At 40.8% G+C, this 23659-nt stretch overlaps 2 protein-coding genes across 2 annotated transcripts; both read left to right on the forward strand.

Moving 5' to 3' along the window:
* The first annotated feature begins 8985 nt into the window (after positions 1-8985).
* LOC146073287 (uncharacterized) lies at positions 8986-10290 on the forward strand. Its single transcript, XM_083180466.1, has one exon. It carries the CDS (start codon positions 8986-8988, stop codon positions 10201-10203), a length of 1218 nt encoding a protein of 405 aa, XP_083036592.1. The 3' UTR covers positions 10204-10290.
* Positions 10291-22407: 12117 nt separating this feature from the next.
* Positions 22408-23076, forward strand: LOC146073289 (uncharacterized). Its single transcript, XM_083180467.1, has one exon. It carries the CDS (start codon positions 22408-22410, stop codon positions 23074-23076), a length of 669 nt encoding a protein of 222 aa, XP_083036593.1.
* The last annotated feature ends 583 nt before the right edge of the window (positions 23077-23659 follow it).

Here is a 23659-nt window from a genome sequence, read left to right on the forward strand (position 1 = left end):
CAGGCACTCAGAGGCAATTTTTCTTGACAGTGCACAGGACCCATATACCTTAATATAAGGTTAGTGTCAGTTTTCACAGACCAATCTATCATACAGTACCAATCTCATAATTTCAACAGTGGTCACTCACCACCTATAAGTGCAGTTCCACTCTCACCATCCCAAATCCCCTTTCCCACAAGAATACATAACCTACTGAGTTCCCTGCTCTGGGCTTTCTGGCTTGTGCTGGTTTTTGGGGTGCCGCACCCTGCACCTAGATATAGCGCTAGGGACCCCCAATATACAGAGGAGCCTTGACGAGGCTTGGGGACATATCATACACCTGTGCAGGTATATATGTAACCAATATCTCTGAATTCTATTATCATGTAGTGTTCAAGATTGGTTACTAATACCATTCAGTGTGCTGAGGGAACCAATTTTTTGCTTTACTTACTCCCTTGCATGCACCTGAATGGTATTACTGAACTAATTTGAGCATCTACATCTATCTGTATGTATATTGTTAGAGGCAGTGAGGAGCTTGTATTAGGCGGAGATGCAGGTCCTGATATGCCACATGGAGTAGTCTGGGGTTTCTCCAAGGTAGGTAGCTCTTAGTTCAGATATATCAAGTAAGGAGCCATTATCATGTGGCTACTTGCTGGTTTTAACTCACTAACACTATCTCTCTCATTTTAATTACATTTCATTTTTTTATCTCTCTCTCTCTCTCACTCTATATATATATATATATATACACAAGACAGAGGTACCCAAAGATCCGCGCCCAATAGAGAGTAGCAGCAACTCTGAGAGTCCCCCGTTAGCTGAGACCCAAAACAGATAGAAATACAAGACAGAAACAGAGTGCGCTTAAGGGTGCAAGTACACAACTTTTTCCACAATATAAAAAAATTAATAAAAACCAACAACACGGCTCAAAAAAAGATACAGTGATAATATGGTCATGTATTGGAATCAATTTAGACAGAATATGTGGCAATTCAGTACAACGGCAGGCCCCACCTCGTTTCGTCACCCACGTGACTTCCTCAGGGGCATTAGATGACTTGATTATCAAGGCTGTAATTGCTCTTATTGCCGTGTCTCAAATTGACTGAACACAGATAATTAAAGTGGATAATGATAATACACCAAATGACAGCGCTCTTGTCAATGTTTGTGGTACACTTTTCGAATATCTCACTCAATTAAAGATGTCAGCAGCACAGTTCATTCAAAAATCCAATATGACAGGGTAACCGGAAGCATGCTACACTGTATTCGGCTGGATTCGGCAGTTTGGATACAGTGTAGCATGCTTCCGGTTACCCTGTCATATTGGATTTTTGAATGAACTGTGCTGCTGACATCTTTAATTGAGTGAGATATTCGAAAAGTGTACCACAAACATTGACAAGAGCGCTGTCATTTGGTGTATTATCATTATCCACTTTAATTATCTGTGTTCAGTCAATTAGAGACACGGCAATAAGAGCAATTACAGCCTTGATAATCAAGTCATCTAATGCCCCTGAGGAAGTCACGTGGGTGACGAAACGCGTTGGGCCTGCCGTTGTACTGAATTGCCAAATATTCTGTCTAAATTGATTCCAATACATGACCATATTATCACTGTATCTTTTTTTGAGCCGTGTTGTTGGTTTTTATTAAATTTTTTATATTGTGGAAAAAGTTGTGTACTTGCACCCTTAAGCGCACTCTGTTTCTGTCTTGTGTATATATATATATATATATATATAAATATATATATATATATATATATAGCTTCGGCTTCCTATCACTAATTTGTATTAACACTATAATATCTCACTGGCGCGCCGCACTGGGCTTCCTAGCTTATGAAAGATTTTGGGGTGCCGCACCCTACACCTAGATATAGTGCTAGGGACCCCCAATATACAGAGAAGCCTTGACGTGGCCTACACCTGTGCAGGTATATGTAACCAATATCTCTGAATTCAAGATTGGTTACTAATACTATTCAGTGTGCTGGGGGAACCAATGTCTTGATTTACTTACTCGGTATTAACCCCTCCCTTGCATGCACCTGAATGTATTACTGAACTAATTTGAACATCTACCACTATCTGTATGTATGTTGTGAGAGGCAGTGAGGAGTTTGTATTAGGAGGAGATGCAGGTCCTGATATGCAACATGGAGTAGTCTGGGGTTGCTCCAAGGTAGGTAGCTCTTAGTTCAGATATATCAAATAATCGCAGACCCAATTTAGGGTAACGGTGGTGTGGGGTGCGGTACCCCTGGACTAATTGGGCTGGGTGGCTTCAGTGTTGCATGCCCTTACATTCTATTAACACTTTTCCCTCACTAACACTATCTCTCATTTTAATTACATTTTTTTTATCTCTCTCTCTCTATATAGCTTCGGCTACCTAGCAATAATTTTTATTAACACTATATTATCTCACAGACCAACACTGTTCAGAAACCATTAAGAATATTTAAACTTTTATCAAAAGAACTCACTACATATAAAATAACTTTGTTTAATGTGATTATTATATAGATTTCAACAACTATATTTAAAATTTGAACCATACAAAAGCATTTTCTAAAAAAAATAAGAAATATCTATCACAGAGAGCAATAAGAGAGCAGTTACATTTTAAATATTGTATTATTAGGTTAAAGCATACTTAAACCTGATTTCAAAGCATTAGCTGTTGATTGCTACCTGGCTGATAATGTTGTGGACAAGGATGCATCAATCAAGATAGGTCTGATTTTGCATTGGAAGCTAATAAACTTCAAAGTAATCCAAAACGTATAAAACAAACTAAAAGGTTATATCGTTAGTAAATATATTATACAGTATAATTTTTTGTATCTGTGTTTTTGCATTAAATTCCCAGTAATAAAAATGATGTATTATGTTTCAAAAATACATAAAAAATGTTTTTGCTGGAGTAACTTCTTTGTACACATTTCACATTTAATTGATTTAATTAAAAAATACAGTATGGCATTTCTTTCAAATTATAAATTTACAGGTTCTATTAAACTTATAATATCTCTTGAGTACAAGATACTTACAGCTATACCACATGCAAAGATGCCAAAAAAATACATTTCTTTTTAATATTAAAATTTTTTTTGGCAGGACAAAGTTAAGTGTGCATATACATTTAAGACAATCAGAGACAGGAGTCATATACAGAAGCTAAGTATCTGATACCCAATCATAAGGTGACACCGGAATTATAGCTTGCTATAAACAAAAAAAGGAAACTGTCCCAAGACAAAAAAAAAAAAGAGAAAAAGCAGTAATATTAAAAAAAAAAAAAAAAAAAAAAAAGAAGAGAAAAAAAAAAATAAAAAATAATAATGAAGACGAACAGACACAGGAGGAAAGGAGACAAGACATGGGATGCATAGAAACACACACCACAGACTAACAATTAAACCAATTAAGGTGAATCACCAAACTCAGGCGAGTGAAGGACTGAAATATCGACTGGGTCACTGTAAATAATAAATTGTACCTGCCTCTCCCGATATTTACTCCACTTGAACCATTTTATATGTATTGAGGAAGGCGAAGAGGAATATTTACATCCGTCCGTCTCAAAGACGAAGTGTTTGTGAATGTTATTGATAATGGTTTTTATATTAGGTACAGAGTGGGATTTCCATAATTGTCATATGTCTGCCTTAGCGGAGATTAAGATATGTCCCAGCAGGTATTTATCACAACTAAGCAGAGGGAGTGGGGTTTGGTGAAGCAGAGCCACCACAGGATCACTAGGAATTGATATCCCAATGAGAGAGAATACTTCACTACATAGCGGCCGCAGGACTGGGCAGTCCCAGAAAATATGCAAAATAGTCCCAACACACCCACAGTTCCTCCAAGAAAATACATTTCTAATAAAACAATCTTGTGTAACCTAATTCATAATAATATTTTATTTAAAAAAAAAAAAAAACATTTTTGCAATCAATGGCACCACATTGGGACCAAAATTTGCACTGGGATATGGGGAGACAGTCACTAGGTAGACAAGGGGAAGGTCAACAAACATTAAGTCAACCACTGAATGTTGACATGACTAAAGGTCGACATGCATGAACGTTGCCATAACTGATGGTAGATGCAGGTTAGGTCAACAGGATCATTAGGTCGACACAAGCATTAGGTCGACATGGGGTAGGTCCACAGTAATAAGATCGACATGGGTATTTTCATTTTTGTCAAGCCTACAGGTGGTAGTTCATGCCCTACCATCCACTAGGTTATGGTGGGAGAATAAAATAGTGTTCCCGAAGCCTGGCGAGCGACTGTGCTGACATTCAGGACAACAAAGTGAAAAACACCATGTGGACCTTCACTATGTCAACCTAATGCTTGTGTCATCCTGATGTCCCTGTCGACATAACCCATGTCTACCGACAATCATGTCGTCCTTAATGCACGTCAACCTTCAGTCATGTCAACCTTCATGCATGTCGACCTAATGCTTGTAGACCTAATGCTTGTAGACCTAGTGCTTGTCAATCCCATGATCCATACCTGGAATATGCCTTACTGTAGGGGAATGGGGGGAAATAATTCACATATAATTCTGCATTTTATTGGACTCCAGGATTACATTTTATAAATGCTACGGTCATGAGAAACATCGTGTCATTCAGGTTTGTACAAACATTTCACTAGTGTTACAGTAATTATATCTGTATAATCATGTTATAGCTTAGCAGTCAATAAATGATATGTGCCTGTTGATATGTAGATCAGGACTTTCTGCTGACTCTCTCCCTGGACAATAGGTGACTCCTAAACAAAAGGTCCCTGTGGTGACATAACAGGAGGCCAGAGGCTGCTGTGATCTAATTACAATACAAGGTGTTACCCTGCCAGGGTGTAATTAGCATTTCCCATTGTAGTAGGTGACTTTAGGAATATTTACACCTCATTTACAAGACAAGGAGCTGGGCAGGAGGAGCTGCTGTGGTGAATGTCTATACTAATGTTATGTGACCCTAATTTACATGTCACCTCTCAGTGTAAGAATTCCTGCAGGGCATCCTGGGAACTACTGGGGAGAGCTGGGGAGGAGTGACTATAAATAGGCTGTATCAGGCCACCTGCAGCTGATGGAGGAGCTGCTGGATCAGTTACTGGTTGGAGAGCTGGGAGGACGGAGGAGTAAGAGAGAGACAGAGGAAGGATCCCCAGAGTAAGGTAATTATATTATACATAAGATTATACTGATATATGAAGATATCGGTATAGATAAAATTTTGGAGCAATTGTCTTGTTGTTCATACTTAAACAGATTTACACCAACATTAGTTAAATAGTTTGTCTAACAATATAACTATATATAATAGTATGATATACTGTAAACTTTATTTTCTATGTTTGTTATTATATAGTTATTGTATTTCAAAACAACAAAATAGAATTAAAGATATTCCACATTTGTACCCCTTTATATATACTAACCTGATACACAGAGTCATAAGTAAGATACTTTGATGGAGCTGCTACCTAGATACCCCTTTATATATACTAACCTGATACACAGAGTAATATGTAAGATACTATGATGGAGCTGCCACCTAGATTCCCCTTTATATATACTAACCTGATGCACAGAGTAATATGTAAGATACTATGATGGAGCTGCCACCTAGATACCCCTTTATATATACTAACCTGCTGCACAGAGTAATATGCAAGATACTATGATGGAGCTGCCACCTAGATACCCCTTTATATATACTAACCTGATGCACAGAGTAATATGTAAGATACTATGATGGAGCTGCCACCTAGATAACCCTTTATATATACTAACCTGCTGCACAGAGTAATATGTAATATACTATGATGGAGCTGCCACCTAGATACCCCTTTATATATACTAACCTGATGCACAGAGTAATATGTAAGATACTATGATGGAGCTGTCACCTAGATACCCCTTTGTATATATATACTAACCTGATGCACAGAGTAATATGTAAGATACTTTGATGGAGCTGCTACCTAGATACCCCTTTATATATACTAACCTGATACACCGAGTCATATGTAAGATACTTTGATGGAGCTGCTACCTAGATACCCCTTTATATATACTAACCTGATACACAGAGTAATGTGTAAGATACTATGATGGAGATGTCACCTAGATACCCCTTTATATATACTAACCTGATGCACAGAGTAATATGTAATATACTATAATGTAGCTGCCACCTAGATACCCCTTTATATATACTAACCTGATGCACAGAGTAATATGCAAGATACTATGATGGAGCTGCCACCTAGATACCCCTTTATATATACTAACCTGATGCACAGAGTAATATGTAAGATACTATGATGGAGCTGCCACCTAGATACCCCTTTATATATACTAACCTGATGTACAGAGTAATATGTAAGATACTATGATGGAGCTGCCACCTAGATACCCCATTATATATACTAACCTGATACACAGAGTAATATGTAAGATACTATGATGGAGCTGCCACCTAGATACCCCTTTAGGTACTTGTTTCCTAGCACGGCCACACCGATTTACATCGGGGTGGTCGTGTCGGAAAAATCGGGTCGATCGCATCGCATGCGATTTGGTCGCATGCGATGCGATCGACGCGACCGACCGATTTTTGACCCGATTTTTTTTTTTTTATGAAATGTAAATCGGGTCCCTGGGACCCGACTTTACATTGGATTCAGTGTAAAAATATTCCCAACCCCCCCAAATTTAACGGCGTACACCCCACCCCACGATAGACGCCAACCCGAAGCGTGGCGAGCGCAGCGAGCCCGCGAGGGGCGGCGGTGCGCGTCCTCCGACCTTTTCATTCGGCTACTATCCACGTCGGCGTGGAGTTGAGAATAGAATAGTGTGGCGAGCGCAGCGAGCCACCGAGCCCGAAGCGTGGCGAGGGGACGCGGATACCTTCACAGGTAAACGCGTCCCTTTGCGGACTTCACAGGTGTCCGCGTCGCCACGGACACCTGTGAAGCCCGCGAAGGGACGCGTATAACTGTGAAGGTATCCGCGTCCCCTCGCGGGGCTCGCTGCGCTCGCCACGCTTCGGGCTCGGTGGCTCGCTGCGCTCGCCACACTATTCTATTCTCAACTCCACGCCGACGTGGATAGTAGGGGAATGAAAAGGTCGGAGGACGTGGGGTGACGACGGGGACATCTATAATGTGAAATGGGTCATATTGGCCCATTTCACATTTTTCACATTTTTTCACTATTTCAATGTAAAAAAATATTTTTACATTGAACCCGATGGAAAAATCGGGGGCATCGCGTCGTGACCATTGTTAATGGTCACGACCGACGCGATGCCCCCGATATTTTACCTTTCCCGACAAGATTTCAATGTTAAAATATTTTTTAACATTGAAGCCTATGGGGAAATCGCGGGCATCGCGTCGGTCGCGTCGGGACCATTGTTAATGGTCCCGACCGACGCGATGCCCCCGATATTTTATCCTAGCCGGCCAAATGGACCTGATTTCAAAGGAAATCGGGTCCATCGGGTTAATCGTGTACCTTAACTTAAGGTACACGATTACTCCAGATTGTGGCCGTGCTAGGAAACAAGTACCCCCCTTTATATATACTTACCTGATGCACAGAGTAATATGTAAGATACTGTGATGGAGCTGCCACCTAGATACCCCTTTATATATACTAACCTGATGCACAGAGTAATATGTAAGATACTATGATGGAGCTGCCACCTAGATAACCCTTTATATATACTAACCTGATACACAGAGTAATATGTAAGATACTATGATGGAGCTGTCACCTAGATACCCCTTTATATATACTAACCTGATGCACAGAGTAATATGTAAGATACTATGATGGAGCTGCAACCTAGATACCCCTTTATATATATACTAACCTGCTGCACAGAGTAATTATAATGTATTTATTATAAAAAGTATCTTACACTGTATATTCCATTACAAACAACCATACTGGAGCTGGCTAATAACAGACAAGCTTATAAACAATGGATTACTGTATAGCAGTGTCTTATGTAGGATCTTATACTTCAGATATATTTTTTTAGATTCATGTAAAATAATTTTGAAACAGATTGAATGTGGGGAACACAGGATAGTTCAGAGTCAAAGAAGAGATTATGGCAGCGATTTCAGGTTTGTAAGTACTATTGACTGGTGGCACACCCCCACACCCAGAGTAACAGGGTCATAGGAATTAGGGCACACATTCGGTATGTTCCTATGGAAAAAGTGTCTTTTAATGCTTTTCGACACTTTGTTTAACACACACATGCAAAGAATCCTAGACAAACAGGTATAATAATGAGACATGTAGGTTTAAGGATATGTTCCAGCATCAAGTGCTAATGTTCAGTCTGCTGCAGTATAACACAGCCACAATCCTCTATGCTTCATTGTACAGCTAATTCACTTGTCTTTGGCACTAATATGGCTCCAGCCTACACACTGGTCACTTTTTGTTATCAGTGCCAAGAGCAACAGAAGGATAAGAGTTTTAAACCCTCACATTCAGTGGTTATTAGCAGCTGGTGCAGTGCAACTAGGAATACCTGGCATTTCAAACCTCCACTGGTCCAGAAAAATGCACAGGATGTTGCTTTAGTCTCCCTTTGATGGAGATGATCCCATGGGAATGTGGGAAATTCAAGTGAGAATTGACCCATCTTACCACAATATACATACATTTATTATGTTCTGTTTATAAAGTAGCACTATAACTGTCAAAGTTTATGTACTTCCATAACTTTTATATTTTTTAATATAATCTTTTTCTGTCATACAGGACATATTAGAAGACATTGTGGAAATGGACATTGATTTCTGATAAAGTCAAGTACAGATGTCATTTCTTCTGACACATCTGGTGGATTCATAAAAGCTGTTATTTTCTGCATATGAGAAACCTTCTACAACAAATTTGTATCTCAGCTAATACATGATGAGTCTGACAGGAGAGAGACCACATCTGTGCTCTGAGTGTGACAAACGCTTTATACGTAAATCACATCTTCTCATCCATCAGAGGAGTCACACAGGAGAGAGACCACATCCGTGCTCTGAGTGTGACAAACGCTTTACATGTAAATCAGAGCTTCAAATCCATCAGAGGAGTCACAGAGGAGAGAGACTACATCTGTGCTCTGAGTGTGACAAACACTTTACACGTAAATCAGAGCTTCTCATCCATCAGAGGATTCACACAGGAGAGAAGCCATTTACATGTTCTGAATGTAGCAAGTGTTTTATTGGGAAGCGGCATCTTCTCAGACATCAGAGGAGTCACACAGGAGAAAGACCATTTACATGTTCCGAGTGTAGCAAATGTTATAGAGACAAGAAACAATTTCTGAGTCATCAGAGAACTCACACAGGAGAGAAACCATTTACATGTTCTGAATGCAGCATGTGTTTTTTTAACAAGCAGCAACTTGTCAGACATCAGATGAGTCACACAGGAGAGAAGCCATTTAAATGCTCTGAATGTAGCAAGTGTTTTACAGAGAAGATGAATCTTGTTGTACATCAGAGGATTCACACAGGAGAGAAACCATTTACATGTTATGAATGCAACAAGTGTTTTACCAACAAGCACCACCTTGCGAGTCATCTGAGGAATCACACAGGAGAAAAGCCATTTACATGTTGTGAATGTAGCAAGTGTTTTAAAACTAAGCAACAACTTGTTAATCATCAGAGAATTCACACAGGAGAGAAACCATATAAGTGTTCTGAATGCAGCAAGTGTTTTACACGAATATCACAGCTTGTCTGTCATCAGAGGATTCACACAGGGGAGAAACCATTTATATGCTCTGACTGTAGCAAGTGTTTTAACAAAAAGCATCATCTTGTTAAACATCAGAGGAGTCACACAGGAGAGAGACCATTTAAGTGCCCAGAATGTAGCAAGTGTTTTCCAGATAAGCACCAACTCATTAAACACCAGAGGATTCACACAGGAGAGAAACCATATAAATGCTCTGAGTGCAGCAAGTGTTTTATCCAAAAGTCAAATCTTGTTGTACATCAGAGGAATCACACAGGAGAGAAACCATTTACATGTTCTGAATGCAGCAAGTGTTTTATTACAAATATAACACTGCTAAATCACATGAGGAGTCACTCCAGGGATCTGATCGAAAAATGTGCCACTTGAACTTGTATCACTTTGATATGTTTGAAAGTGAAGAAATGTTTATTTTCTGAATGTAACTTGTATTTTCTATCAATCAATTGTGTTAACAAGTGGAGGATAAACCAATGTAATGTAATAAACAATGTATTGGGTGAAACCCCCCAAAATTGCCAGAAATAATTTTTTGTTTGTAAATATAATTGGTCACATTCCCCTGGCATAAGAGGGTGCTACTACTGACACCTAATATAATAGTACACAACAAGCAGCAGAGAGAGTAGCAGTTATCTTGTTTTATTCCAAGTGGTTTATCGTTTATTGGGTTTTCATAAATGCAGGATAACCCAATTGATAAAAAATCCGCAATATATTAAAGCAGAAAATATAGCATTGGGATTATTTTCACAATTATTATAGATCTATGTAATTGTATCATACTATAGTGGTGCCAGAGCACAGTACGCCAAAGTATAGTGGCCAAAGGAACAATGTCATGTTGTGTCAAATCATAGGGCATCTACGTTCCCTGTATGCCACCATATAGTGCATCCCAATTATATCTATTCCACCAAGTAGTGCATCCAAATTCTCTGCATATCACCAGGTAGTGCATCCAAGTTCTATGCATATCACCAGGTAGTGCATCCCAGTTCTTTTTATACAAACAAGTAGAACATCTCAGTTCTCTGTATGCCACCAGATAGTGTATTCCAGTTCTCTCTCTCTATACCACAAACTAGTACATCCCAGTATGCCAACAAGTAGAACATACCATTCCTCTGTATGTCACCAGGTAGTGCATCCCAGTTCTCTCTCTCTATACCACCAACTAGTACATCCCTGTATGCCAACAAGTAGAACATACCATTCCTCTGTATGTCACCAGGTAGTGCATCCCAGTTCTCTATCCCACAAATGTGTGCGTTTTCTGTGTGCCACCAGGTAGTACATTCCAGTTCATTCTAATACATTGTGGTTTATTTTGTTCTCAGTATGCATTGTAGGGCCCAGTTCACAGACAGCCACTTTGATTAGACCATAGTTGCAGTATATAGTAATTCCCTAATTCAAACAATGCCAGTAAGTAGCGCCACACACAAAATGCCCTATTTTTGTCAAACCAGTTCATATTATGCACAAAAGAGAAAAAAACTGACAAAAAAGTCAGTTATGGAGCGCTTAATATGAGTGTACTAAATCAAGAGCTGCTGCTTTGAGGGAGTAGTCGGCTCCCTAAGTGCATAAAAAACAACAGGAAAGATATAAAGCAGCGCTAAATATTTGTAAAAAAAATATATAACAAGTGAATCAATAAGTAAACATTTTAATGACACAATGAAATTGATAAAATTGTAATTAAGAACATTGAAATATTGCAAATTCAAGGACCATGTGCAATCACAATAGTGGTTAGAACTATATGGATAAATGAAACCTGCACTGAAATGGGCTTGAAGTCCCTTTGGAGAAGTCCTGTAATGGATTTAAAGTCCTGGGTACCGCTGCAGGAAATGTCCTGTGGATTTGGATGTGATAATTACCAGGTCTAGACGGGTGCCGGACGGGGTCCCGACAGTTGGGATCCCGACAGGCATTTACCCAACGTCGGGATTCCAACTGTCAAAACACAGACAGCTGGGTTCCTGATGGCCACCTGCTATTTTCCCTCGTGGGGGTCCAGGACCCCCATAGAGGGAGAATAGAATAGGTGGCTCGCATAGCGAGCCACTGTGCCCGCAAGGGGCTTAGTTGCACTCACCATGCTGTCTCGGTCCGGCCAGTTGGGATTCCGCCATCAGGCTAATGACTGTCGGGATCCCAACTGTCGGACCCCTGTACCACACCCGTCTAGACAGCCTCAACCAGAATGCGGTTTGTATCCAGGTGTAAAAAGCAAGCTACTCCTCAGTAATGGGACTTCCATTCAGATGAATCAGCAGGTGAATCAGCAAATCCGGGTAAAAGCTAAGTTCTTGGGACACCAGGTCCTGAATAACACCAACACGTTTCACTGAACACAGTCAGCTTTTTCAAGGTGTCTTTGTGTTGTAAAAATATAACTGGTAATAAGGTGCGCTGCTAACTGCGGCTGGTAAAGGGATTGTCAGTCCCTGAAAATATGTAGAATAAACAAAAAAAGATACCAGCGTGGGCTTTGTTTCTCAAATAATTGAGATATGACGGTTTCTTACAAGTAAAAAATGATGGTACTTGTGTAGTTTCATGGCGCCACTAGATCGCATACGATATCGTATATGATTTACTATCCAATTCATTACCCCACTATCCACTAGGGCGTGGAGTTGATTTTATATAGTGTGGCGAGCGCACCGAGCCTGAAGCGTGGCGAGCGGACACGGATGTTGTTTCAAAGCAACTGACCGATATCGCATGCCATTTGAATGCAATTCCATCAAATACATTCCGTGTCCCCTCGCGGGGCTCGCCGCGCTTCGGGCTCGGTGGCTCGCTGCGCTCGCCACACTATATAAAATCGACTCCACGCCCAAGTGGATAGTGGGGTAATGAATTGGATAGTAAATTTGTATACGATATCGTATACGATCTAGTGGCGCCGTGAAACTACACAAGTACCAAAATGATTTTAATATATGTATCATACACAAAATAAATAAAATTATTAATACATAGACACTGATGAATGGATATATAAAAAACCCTTATGGACACTGATGATACTCCTATATCTAGGATATTGAATAACTGGATGGGGTTAGTCTATATTTTGGAGCTGCAATATATTACCAGGTGGCCGATTCCAGACGAGTAGTTTTGTATAACCGTTGTTTTCTGGTAGATATCCAGTAAACCTGGCAATGAATAAGTTAACGCTGCAGGTCCAATCCTTAAGATGTATATTAGGATGGCCAGGTAGAGACTTGAGTCCCGTGTCCAGTAAATAATGGAAGAGTCTGTTATCCTCAGGAGTATATAGGTAGAGATTTGAGCAGAAAAAAATCCTTGCAGGCTGAAAAATGGCGCTAGGCCAGCTTACAGCTAGCATGATCCCCAGCGCTTGAGGTTTTTAATCAAATGAATCTAAGACACAGAATATGGTCAGTTTGATATATATCAGCTGCTGCAGATAGCACCTGTGGGCTTGCCTCTACCCACAAAGAATTTACAAGACAAGGAAAAGGGAAGTGGTGTAAATTGCTCTGCTGAATATATGTTTTAAATTTAAAGAAATACTCCAGATGAAAGACCACTGTGCAGAAAGATGAATGAGTCGGACACACTGCTTAAACAGTATAAATTTTATATTAAAAATGCATCAAATAATACACAAAATTCGGTACATAATAAAAAATACAGATACAAATTGCAATAAGAAAAAAAAATATATATATATATATAAATATATATATATATATAATAGTATATATATTAGTAAAGAAAAAATGGGGGGGTGGGAGGTATATACTGTAGATATAGATCTTAATAGAAATTGGTTCTAAAATAGAACTAGGGCTGGACGTGTGCTTGGGGAGCTCTGCTGTTAGTAAGCAACATAAATGATTAAAGCCATTAGTAGAAAGGCACAAAGCAGATGTTGATATCCGGATATTGTTAGTATTTTGTTAATAATTTGGAGGATCCAGAAAGCAGTTATTGTTTAGTAAGTATGCAACATTGTAATATTGGGCCGGCAGTCAATTAGCATGTGGGAAAACACGCATTTGAAAATGGATGTGGCCGGACTACAGACAATTAGCAGGTAATATGCAGTGTTGAAAAACGGGGCTCTAGGATTGTCTCACCATTTGTAGCAGCAATCTGTGGTGTTGCTTGGTCTGCTGGTTTGCTCCGTTTGAGGAGGAGAAGGGGCGGCCAGTAGTTGTCCTCTGTGGGTCACCTCTCCTGGGTGCCGGCAGCCGATATCTTCCTCTCGTGCGGCAGGAGCGTCCCAATTAAACAGACGGCAGTGAGCCCTGATAGAGCACCAAAAGGCTGTGAATACAGCACGGATACAGCACGCTTGTAAGCAGCAGCGGCGGACAGCCCAACACGTCCTAGGGTGATGACGTCAACGCATTTCGTCTCCTAGGTTACGTGGAGACTTTTTCAAGACAGATCCTGACTAATGGTCAGAATCTTATTTATAGGTTGGAATGTGTTTTATTATGCCAATTATTTCATTAGCCCAGTTCATTTTTTTTTTTAATTATTCTTTATTTACTTTTGCAAAACAACATATAAAACAAAAACACTAAAACATCAATTGCGTGGGTTACATTCTGTGTCTCATTAATTCCAATAGGTTTAACTTCGGCAATATAGACACTTTGCCCACTGCACCATACATACATTCCCCATACATTGTACTATGCGTATAATTCCGCCACTATCCTATTCTTTACATCTTTCTTTAATGCCACATCTGCACAGGCCGAACCACTCTCCCGGCGACTCTTTACCCCACTTTATTACCTCAGTTTTGACATACAGCTCTATAATACATATATATACTGCCCCTGCTGTCTATCGACTATCGCTATCTTGTATTTTTAAGTGATTAATTATATAATTAGGTGTTCATTTGTGTTTCATAAGTGAATGTTCAATCCAGTCGCAAAAAGAGGAAGATACACGGCTAAGAACAAACGTGAAAAGATACTTCAGTATAAGCTTTATCATACCCTCCTAGTGTTACGTCCCCTCTCTTTTTTTTTTCATTTTTTTTTTTGTGTTTATAATTATAGCTTAATATTCCGCCCTGTATTTTCTGTTATACATAGTGCACTATTTATACTTATGTGACTATACAGTGCTAATTATAATGATCAGTTGTCTTACAACGAGTCTATATATTTTATTTTCAAAACCTACAGTCTGTGTTTAGTGCCCGATTTACTAGTTTGTGAAGATCAGTGTTCACTAGTGTCACTATAGTAGGGGGATATCAGCCAGGGGTTCCATACATGTATGAATTTGGTCCTGTTATTTCGACTTATATGCAAGTGTTTTTCCTGCGATGCTGTATAATTAACTAAGGCCAACCAACTATTATAATCCGGGGCCTTGTTGGCCAGCCATTGTCTGGCCACTATTACGTTAGCTAATGAGCACATGATATTGATGTACAATCTATTGTGCCTAGAAACGCCATTGGGTACTTGTGAGTTATCCGGGCGCCCGATCTGGTCATCGCATGCCATTATAATAAGCATACGATACGACGCGATGCGACGCGATTTTCCATCGCGTCGTATATCGTCGCATCGTATGCTTATTGTATGGTATACAATGGGATACGATGCGACGCGACGCGATGTTTACACTTCCCGCCCATTTTTAAACCCGCCCTCTGGCACATCTGGCAGAAAATCAGTGTGAGGTAGTTTCCAGAGGAGAGAGCAAGTGTTTGAGTGAGAGAAATTGATTTTCAGCATTGTTGCATATTACTGAGGTGAATTATTGGACATTTACCCCAATATTGCCCCATTTGGCCCTTTACACCTGCCCCATTTCACCCCTTACACTATTATTGGCAAAATGGCTGTGGTTGATGGCATCTTCAGCCTCCCAAAAACAGAGGAAGAGACAGTCACATTCCTGCAGGAGAAAGGGCTGCTCCCATTGACTGCCACATGCCCAAATGGCCACCCTATGCGCCTGTCCCTGAAAGAACGCAAATGGCGCTGCTATATTAAAATCTGCAGCAAAAAGCAGAGTCTGCGGGCCTCCCTGTTCTATCCTGGGTGCAGGCTCCCCTTCATGACGATCCTGCGGTTTATCTGGTGCTGGTGCGATGAACTCACATCCATTGAATTCTGTACCAAAAATCTAAAACTCTGCAATAAAAGCACCATTTTCTACAATGCCCTGATGCGGGAGGCATGCCAGTGTGATTTAATGGCACAGCCACAGCAACAGATTGGAGGCCCAGGGAAAATGGTGGAGGTCGATGAAAGCCTCTTTGTCAAACGCAAGGCCAATGTTGGCAGAGTACTCCCACAGCAGTGGGTGTTCGGAGGAGTGTGCCGGGAGACAGGGGACTGTTTTATGGTTGCAGTTCCAAAAAGAGATGCACCCACTCTCATTGGTGCAATTGTGCAGCATGTGGCACCTGGCAGCACCATTGTAAGTGATTGCTGGCGTGCCTATCAAACCAGTGAACTGGAGCGGGCTGGTTACAGCCACTTGCGGGTAAATCACCGCTTCAACTTCGTCGACCCAGAGACTGGTGCACACACGCAGAATATTGAGCGACTTTGGGGGTGTGCAAAATGGCGCAACAAACGCCAGCGGGGAACAGCACGCCATCATCTAGATTCCTATATGCAGGAATTCGTGTGGAGAAAATGCCTGGCGAGAGACAATGTATTTGAGCGTATTCTGCATGCGCTCACATTAGTTGATAAATCATGATGTTGATAAATCATGATGTTGATTAAGATTATTGTGTGCTTTATGATTATTTGTTATGCTAATTTATTTCATTCTTATGTTAATTACACAGTTATTACCTTTAATTTAGTTGTCGTTAATGTGTCAGATATGCATGATATGGATGAATGATATTGGATGCTCACAGCCAACCCGAAGCGTGGCGAGCGCAGCGAGCCCGCGAGGGGCGGCGGTACGCGTCCTACGACCTTTTCATGCCCTACTATCCACTAGGGCGTGGAGTGAGAATATAATAGTGTGGCGAGCGCAGCGAGCCACCGAGCCCGAAGCGTGGCGAGCGCAGCGAGCCCCGCGAGGGGACACGGATACCTTCACAGGTAAGTGCGTCCCTTCGTGGGCTTCACAGGTGTCCACGTCGCCGTGGACACCTGTGAAGCCCGTGAAGGGACGCGCTTACCTGTGAAGGTATCCGTGTCCGCTCGCCACGCTTCGGGCTCGGTGGCTCGCTGCGCTCGCCACACTATTATATTCTCACTCCACGCCCTAGTGGATAGTAGGGCATGAAAAGGTCGTAGGACGCGTACCGCTGCGCTCGCCACGCTTCGGGTTCACGTTGATAGTGGAGTGGTGTTAACAATGGGGATGGGACTGACATTGTGTCACTTTTTGGGACACTTTATTGGGGGTTTTACACTGCAAAAATCGGGTGGTATCGCATCGCATCGCATCGCATGCCATGTGGTTAACATGCCATGCGATGCGACACTTTACATAGTACCCGATGTAAAATCGGGTTCGGGTGGTCATCTCGTCGCGTCGCATCGCATGCCATTTGGTTAACATACGATGCCATGCGATGCGACGCGATGCGCATACGACCAAAAATCGGGCGCCCGGATAACTCACAAGTACCCGCCATTGTCTTCCAGTATATTCAAGATACACCCTTTGACTTGAAGATTTCTCTCGGAAAGCCCGTATTTGCGATTGTATCTATAACTTTTTGCCAGAAGGTATTTACCAATTTGCACTCCCATATGAGGTGCAGAAATGTCCCAGGGTCTAGCCTGCACTTCGGGCAGATAACCGATGTTCTGGCCTTGAATTTAACCATCCTCGTCAGGGTCATGTAGGACCTATGAAAGATAAATAATTGGATTTGTTGTATACGAATCCCGTTGGTGGCCCTGGGAATTGCTAACATGGCTTCTCGCCAGTCTTCCTCGCTGATATTGCCCAGCTCTACCTCCCACTTCCCCTTTAACCCTTCCAACTGGTCCTGGTGTTTCATCTTCCCTAAACTTTTATATATTCTGGAGACTAGCTTGCTTTTATCGCCCTTTTTTATTATTTTTTTAATTGGTGACTCACCAAATACTGGGGGGGGGGGCATTTGGGAATTGTAACGCGAGGGCTTGTCTAATTTGTAGGTAGCGGTAAAAGTATGTCCACGGGATTGCAAACTCCTCCACTAATTGTTGGAAGGGTTTTAACCCATCGCTGTCATATAATTGTTTCAAGGTCGTGACGGAGTAGGGTACCCAGATTTCTTTAATCTGGAGCTCTGATAGTTCGCTAAATGTAACAAAGTCATCTATTGGATGCTCCAGATCAATAAACCTTATTTCCATGCTTTTATGTGCTTCTTGCCACACCTTGATGGCTTGAGTAACCAGGGGTGGATCTGCCGCCCGGGTATTACCTTGCAGTATTCTACCCCAGGGGCAACCTTCTATGGTCCTATGAGTCACCAGTGCTCTAGCTAGGTCACTACCACATTCCTCCATGAGCCATGGTCTTAATTGAGCCAATTGCGTAGCAATATAATATCCCCTGAGGTCCGGCAAGCCTAAGCCCCCTTCTCCTTTTTCTTGCATTAAGTTGTTCAATTGTATCTTCGGGCGGGCATTGTGCCAGACAAAAGAGGATATCATACTGTTCAATTTCCTGAAAAGAGCCCTGGGAAGGAAGATCGGAGATTGATGTATTATATATAATAATTTTGGAAGGACAATCATTTTTATCAGCTCTACCCTGCCGGAAACAGTTACTGGCAGTCTACCCCAGGATTTAAATTTACCTTCCATCCATTTAACCGCAGGTTGTATATTCAATTGAATATACTCCTTAGGGTCTCTACTTACCCAGATCCCCAGGTATTTAAAGGATTCAGACCATTTTAATGTTAAGGAAGGGAGGGGAGAGCAGTTAGCTAACCCTGAGGCGTAAAAGATGGAAGATTTCGCCTTATTAATTCTAAATCATGAATAGTCCCCATATTCTTCAATAATCTCCATAACTAATGGTAGAGATTGGGTGTAATCAGCCAGATATATTAACACGTCATCGGCGTATAGTGATACGATGTCCCCCCGATCTCTCCTCCCCAGCCCCATAATATTAGGATTCTGTCTAAGAAGACATGCTAGGGGTTCGATTGCCAGGGCGAACAGGACAGGGGACAGCCCTGTCGTGTCCCCCTGGCAAGTTCGAAAGGTGCTGAGGTCCATCCGTTCACAGATACGCGCGCCACCGGTTTAGAATATAATAGTTTTATCCATTTTATAAAATTCGGCCCTATCCCGAAGGCTTCAAGTGCCGCCCATAAGAAGGGCCATTCTACGGCATCGAAAGCCTTAATCGCATCTAGTGATATTACCACTAGTTCTTTATCACCGGCGTCGATCATCTGCAAGCGGCTAAACAGTCTGCGCAAGTTTATAGAGGTAGCTTTCCCGGGCATGAAGCCCATTTGATCTGGATGTATGATTTTAAGGATGTTCGTATTCAACCTATTAGCTAATATTTTGGCCAGTACTTTGGCTTCGGTAGCGAGTAGGGAAATGGGTCGGTAAGAGTCTAGCTCTTCCGCTACTTTACCTTGCTTCAATAAGACCACAATTTTCGCCTCGAGCATCGAATTGGGGATACTGTTCCCCTCAAAGCATTGTCTCAGAGTCTCATGCAATGTAGGGGCCAGTACTTCCTCAAATTTTTTATAGACCTCGGATGGTATTCCATCCATCCCGGGGACTTTACCCCCTGGGAGAACTCTTATTGCGTTTCTCACCTCTTCAATACCAATGGGGGCGTCCATTGCCAAGCAGTCTGATGCGCTTAGGGTTGGGAGATCGATTTGATCCAAATAGTTCTTTATTTGTCGAGCGTTCCGTTCTAGCCTACTGACATATATTTGGCTAAAATTATTTTTAAATTCCTCTCCTATCTGTGGGGAAGAGGTGATTAAGTTACCCGCACTACTCCTAATGGTGCTGATATTATTAGGGGGATGTTCAGCTTGTGCTATGTAGGCTAGGTATTTCCCCGCTCGATCGGCATTTTGGTAGTTGTTCTGGGATTTATGGGCCATCATTTTTAGATTTTCCTCTTTTACTATATCTAGCCAAGCAGCTTGGGCCTCCATCCATGCCTGCTGGGTTTCGCTGGTATTTTCCGTTACATTAGCCCAGTTCATTAAGCAGTATATACACATACTAGTACATTTAAGGGAAATATAAACATTTGTATAATCACACAATATTATAACTTGATATAAAGAAGCAGTGTGTCCAATTTACATGCTTGATACAACTTAAAAATATATTTCATTCTAATTAAGCGCTTTCAGAGATTACTATTCAGTGTGCTGGGGGAACCAATGTCTTGCTTTACTTACTCAGTATTAACCCCTTCCTTGCATGCACCTGAATGGTATTACTGAACTAATTTGAACATCTACCACTATCTGTATGTATGTTGTGAGAGGCAGAGAGGAGTTTGTATTAGGAGGAGATGCAGGTCCTGATATGCCACGTGGAATAGTCTGGGGTTGCTCCAAGGTAGGTAGCTCTTAGTTCAGATATATCAAATAATCGTAGACCCAATTTTGGGTAACGGTGGTGTGGGGTGCGGTGCCCCTGGACTAATTGGGCTGGGTGGCTTCAGTGCTGCACGCCCTTACATTCTATTAACACTTTTCCCTCACTAATGCTGTGTACACACGGGGGAGATATATTGCTCAGCCATATATTGCTGAGCAATATATTGCTCAGTTTCTACTTTACATCAGCGACCAGAGATGGAGCATGTTCCTGCGACCAGCGATCACCACAGGGGCAAAAACGGGAGCGCGCACCCGGCGATATATCGCCGGTGCACACTCCCATTGCGGGCAATATGGTCGCTCAGCGACCATATTTGCTGCGATTCTGCACAAAATCGCCCCTGTGTGTACGCACCTTAACATTATCTCTCTCATTTTAATTACATTTTTTTATCTCTCTTTATATATATATATATATAGCTTCGGCTACCTAGCCCTAATTTTTATTAACACTATATTTTCTCACAGACCAACACTGTTCAGAAACCATTAAGAATATTTAAACTTTTATCAAAAGAACTCACTACATATAAAATAACTTTGTTTAATGTGATTATTATATAGATTTCAACAGCTATATTTAAAATTTGAACCAAACAAAAGCATTTTCTAAAAAAAAAAAATATCTATCACAGAGAGTAATAAGAGAGCAGTTACATTTTAAATATTGTATTATTAAGTTAAAGCATACTTAAACCTGATTTCAAAGCATTAGCTGTTGATTGCTACCTGGCTGATAATGTTGTGGACAAGGATGCATTAATCAAGATAGGTCTGATTTTGCATTGAAAGCTAATAAACTTCAAAGTGATCCAAAACTTATAAAACACACTAAAAGGTTATATCGTTAGTAAATATATTATACATAGGAGAACGATACCCAGCGCAAATAAGTCCCAAAGTGTCCAAATTGTCAGGCTAAGTCCAATATCTTCCCATATGTGTGCAGCTTCAAAATAGGGATCCAACCACGGTTCCCACGGAGTATGCTTGCAAAAAGAGAAGAAAATGAAGCGCACCAGTCAGCAACAGGTAGGTACAATTTTACTGATATACAGCTGACAAACAAAGGTGTAACATAAAGGAATAAAAACTTACCAAAATGGAAGGGCGGTACAGCAATACCAGGTGTCGATGGAAAACCGACAGCAGTGATCAGTTGCAGACGGAGCACCGGACAGCGAATACCAGCCACGACTTCCACAGGATACAGCGGACCAAAGCCAGGACGTCTACAGCTTCAGGATACAGCAACCACGCCCAACGCGTTTCGACTACGGTCTTCGTCACACCCTGACGAAGACCATAGTCGAAACGCGTTGGGCGTGGTTGCTGTATCGCCACTTCAATCCAACTGCTGTATATATGACTGCCAGATTGAGTACTATTTATGTCTGAGGCCCTTTTTGTATGGTAACCATTTTGGTATACCTATTGTGCAATACCAGCACAAAATTGTTGTCATTTCCTAAGGGGAACTGAATCATTTTTCTGCCTATGATCACTGGTAATCGTACCTTTGAGAACACAGTGCATAAATGATAAACTAACGTGTGATATAATAATTTTTATCCCTTAAACAATTATAGTTTAAGGATCACACTACATACTAAACAAATCCAAAACAATTAATTTTTCTTAATGTGCCATATATTTTATAAAAGTCTCTAATAAAAGCTATGTTTTAAAACAATCACTTAATCCAGTCAAATTTAAAAAGGAGTGCGCCCAAAAAGCGTTTTTTCTGTCTTTGTCAGCCTTTTCCTGACCAAAACCCCAGTGTATTATGTTCTGAATGTAGCAAGTGTTTTATTGGGAAGCGGCATCTTCTCAGACATCAGAGGAGTCACACAGGAGAAAGACCATTTACATGTTCCGAGTGTAGCAAATGTTATAGAGACAAGAAACAATTTCTGAGTCATCAGAGAACTCACACAGGAGAGAAACCATTTACATGTTCTGAATGCAGCATGTGTTTTTTTAACAAGCAGCAACTTGTCAGACATCAGGTGAGTCACACAGGAGAGAAGCCATTTAAATGCTCTGAATGTAGCAAGTGTTTTAAAACTAAGCAACAACTTGTTAATCATCAGAGAATTCACACAGGAGAGAAACCATATAAGTGTTCTGAATGCAGCAAGTGTTTTACACGAATATCACAGCTTGTCTGTCATCAGATGATTCACACAGGGGAGAAACCATTTATATGCTCTGACTGTAGCAAGTGTTTTAACAAAAAGCATCATCTTGTTAAACATCAGAGGAGTCACACAGGAGAGAGACCATTTAAGTGCCCAGAATGTAGCAAGTGTTTTGCAGATAAGCACCAACTCATTAAACATCAGAGGATTCACACAGGAGAGAAACCATATAAATGCTCTGAGTGCAGCAAGTGTTTTATCCAAAAGTCAAATCTTGTTGTACATCAGAGGATTCACACAGGAGAGAAACCATATAAATGCTCTGAGTGCAGCAAGTGTTTTATCCAAAAGTCAAATCTTGTTGTACATCAGAGGAATCACACAGGAGAGAAACCATTTACATGTTCTGAATGCAGCAAGTGTTTTATTACAAATATAACACTGCTAAATCACATGAGGAGTCACTCCAGGGATCTGATCGAAGAATGTGCCACTTGAACTTGTATCACGTTGATATGTTTAGTGAAGAAATGTTTATTTTCTGAATGTAACTTGTATTTTCTATAAATCAATTGTGTTAACAAGTGGAGGATAAACCAATGTAATGTAATAAACAATGTATAGGGTGAAACCCCCCAAAATTGCCTGAAATAATTTTTTGTTTGTAAATATAATTTGTCACATTCCCCTGGCATAAGAGGGTGCTACTACTGAAACCTAATACTGTATAATAGTACACAACAAGCAGGAGAGAGAGTAGCTGTTATCTTGCATTCCAAGTGGTATATCGTTTATTGGGTTTTCAAGGATGATAACTCAATTGATAAATAATCTGCAATATATGAAATCAGAAAATATAGCATTGGGATTATTTTTATAATTATTATAGAGCTATGTAATTGTATCATACTATAGTGGTGCCAGAGCACAGTAAGCCGAAGTATATGGCAACTACAGTTTAATGCCAAAAAATGCAAAATCATGCACTTGGGTTGCAAAAATCCAAAGACTAATTATAGTATAAATGGCACTATAATGGAAACTACTGAGGAAGAGAGGGATCTAGGTGTCACTATTTCAG

This window comes from Crinia signifera, chromosome 4 (genome assembly GCF_055691185.1).
Source record: "Crinia signifera chromosome 4, ASM5569118v1, whole genome shotgun sequence".
NCBI classification, from domain to species: Eukaryota; Metazoa; Chordata; class Amphibia; order Anura; family Myobatrachidae; genus Crinia; species Crinia signifera.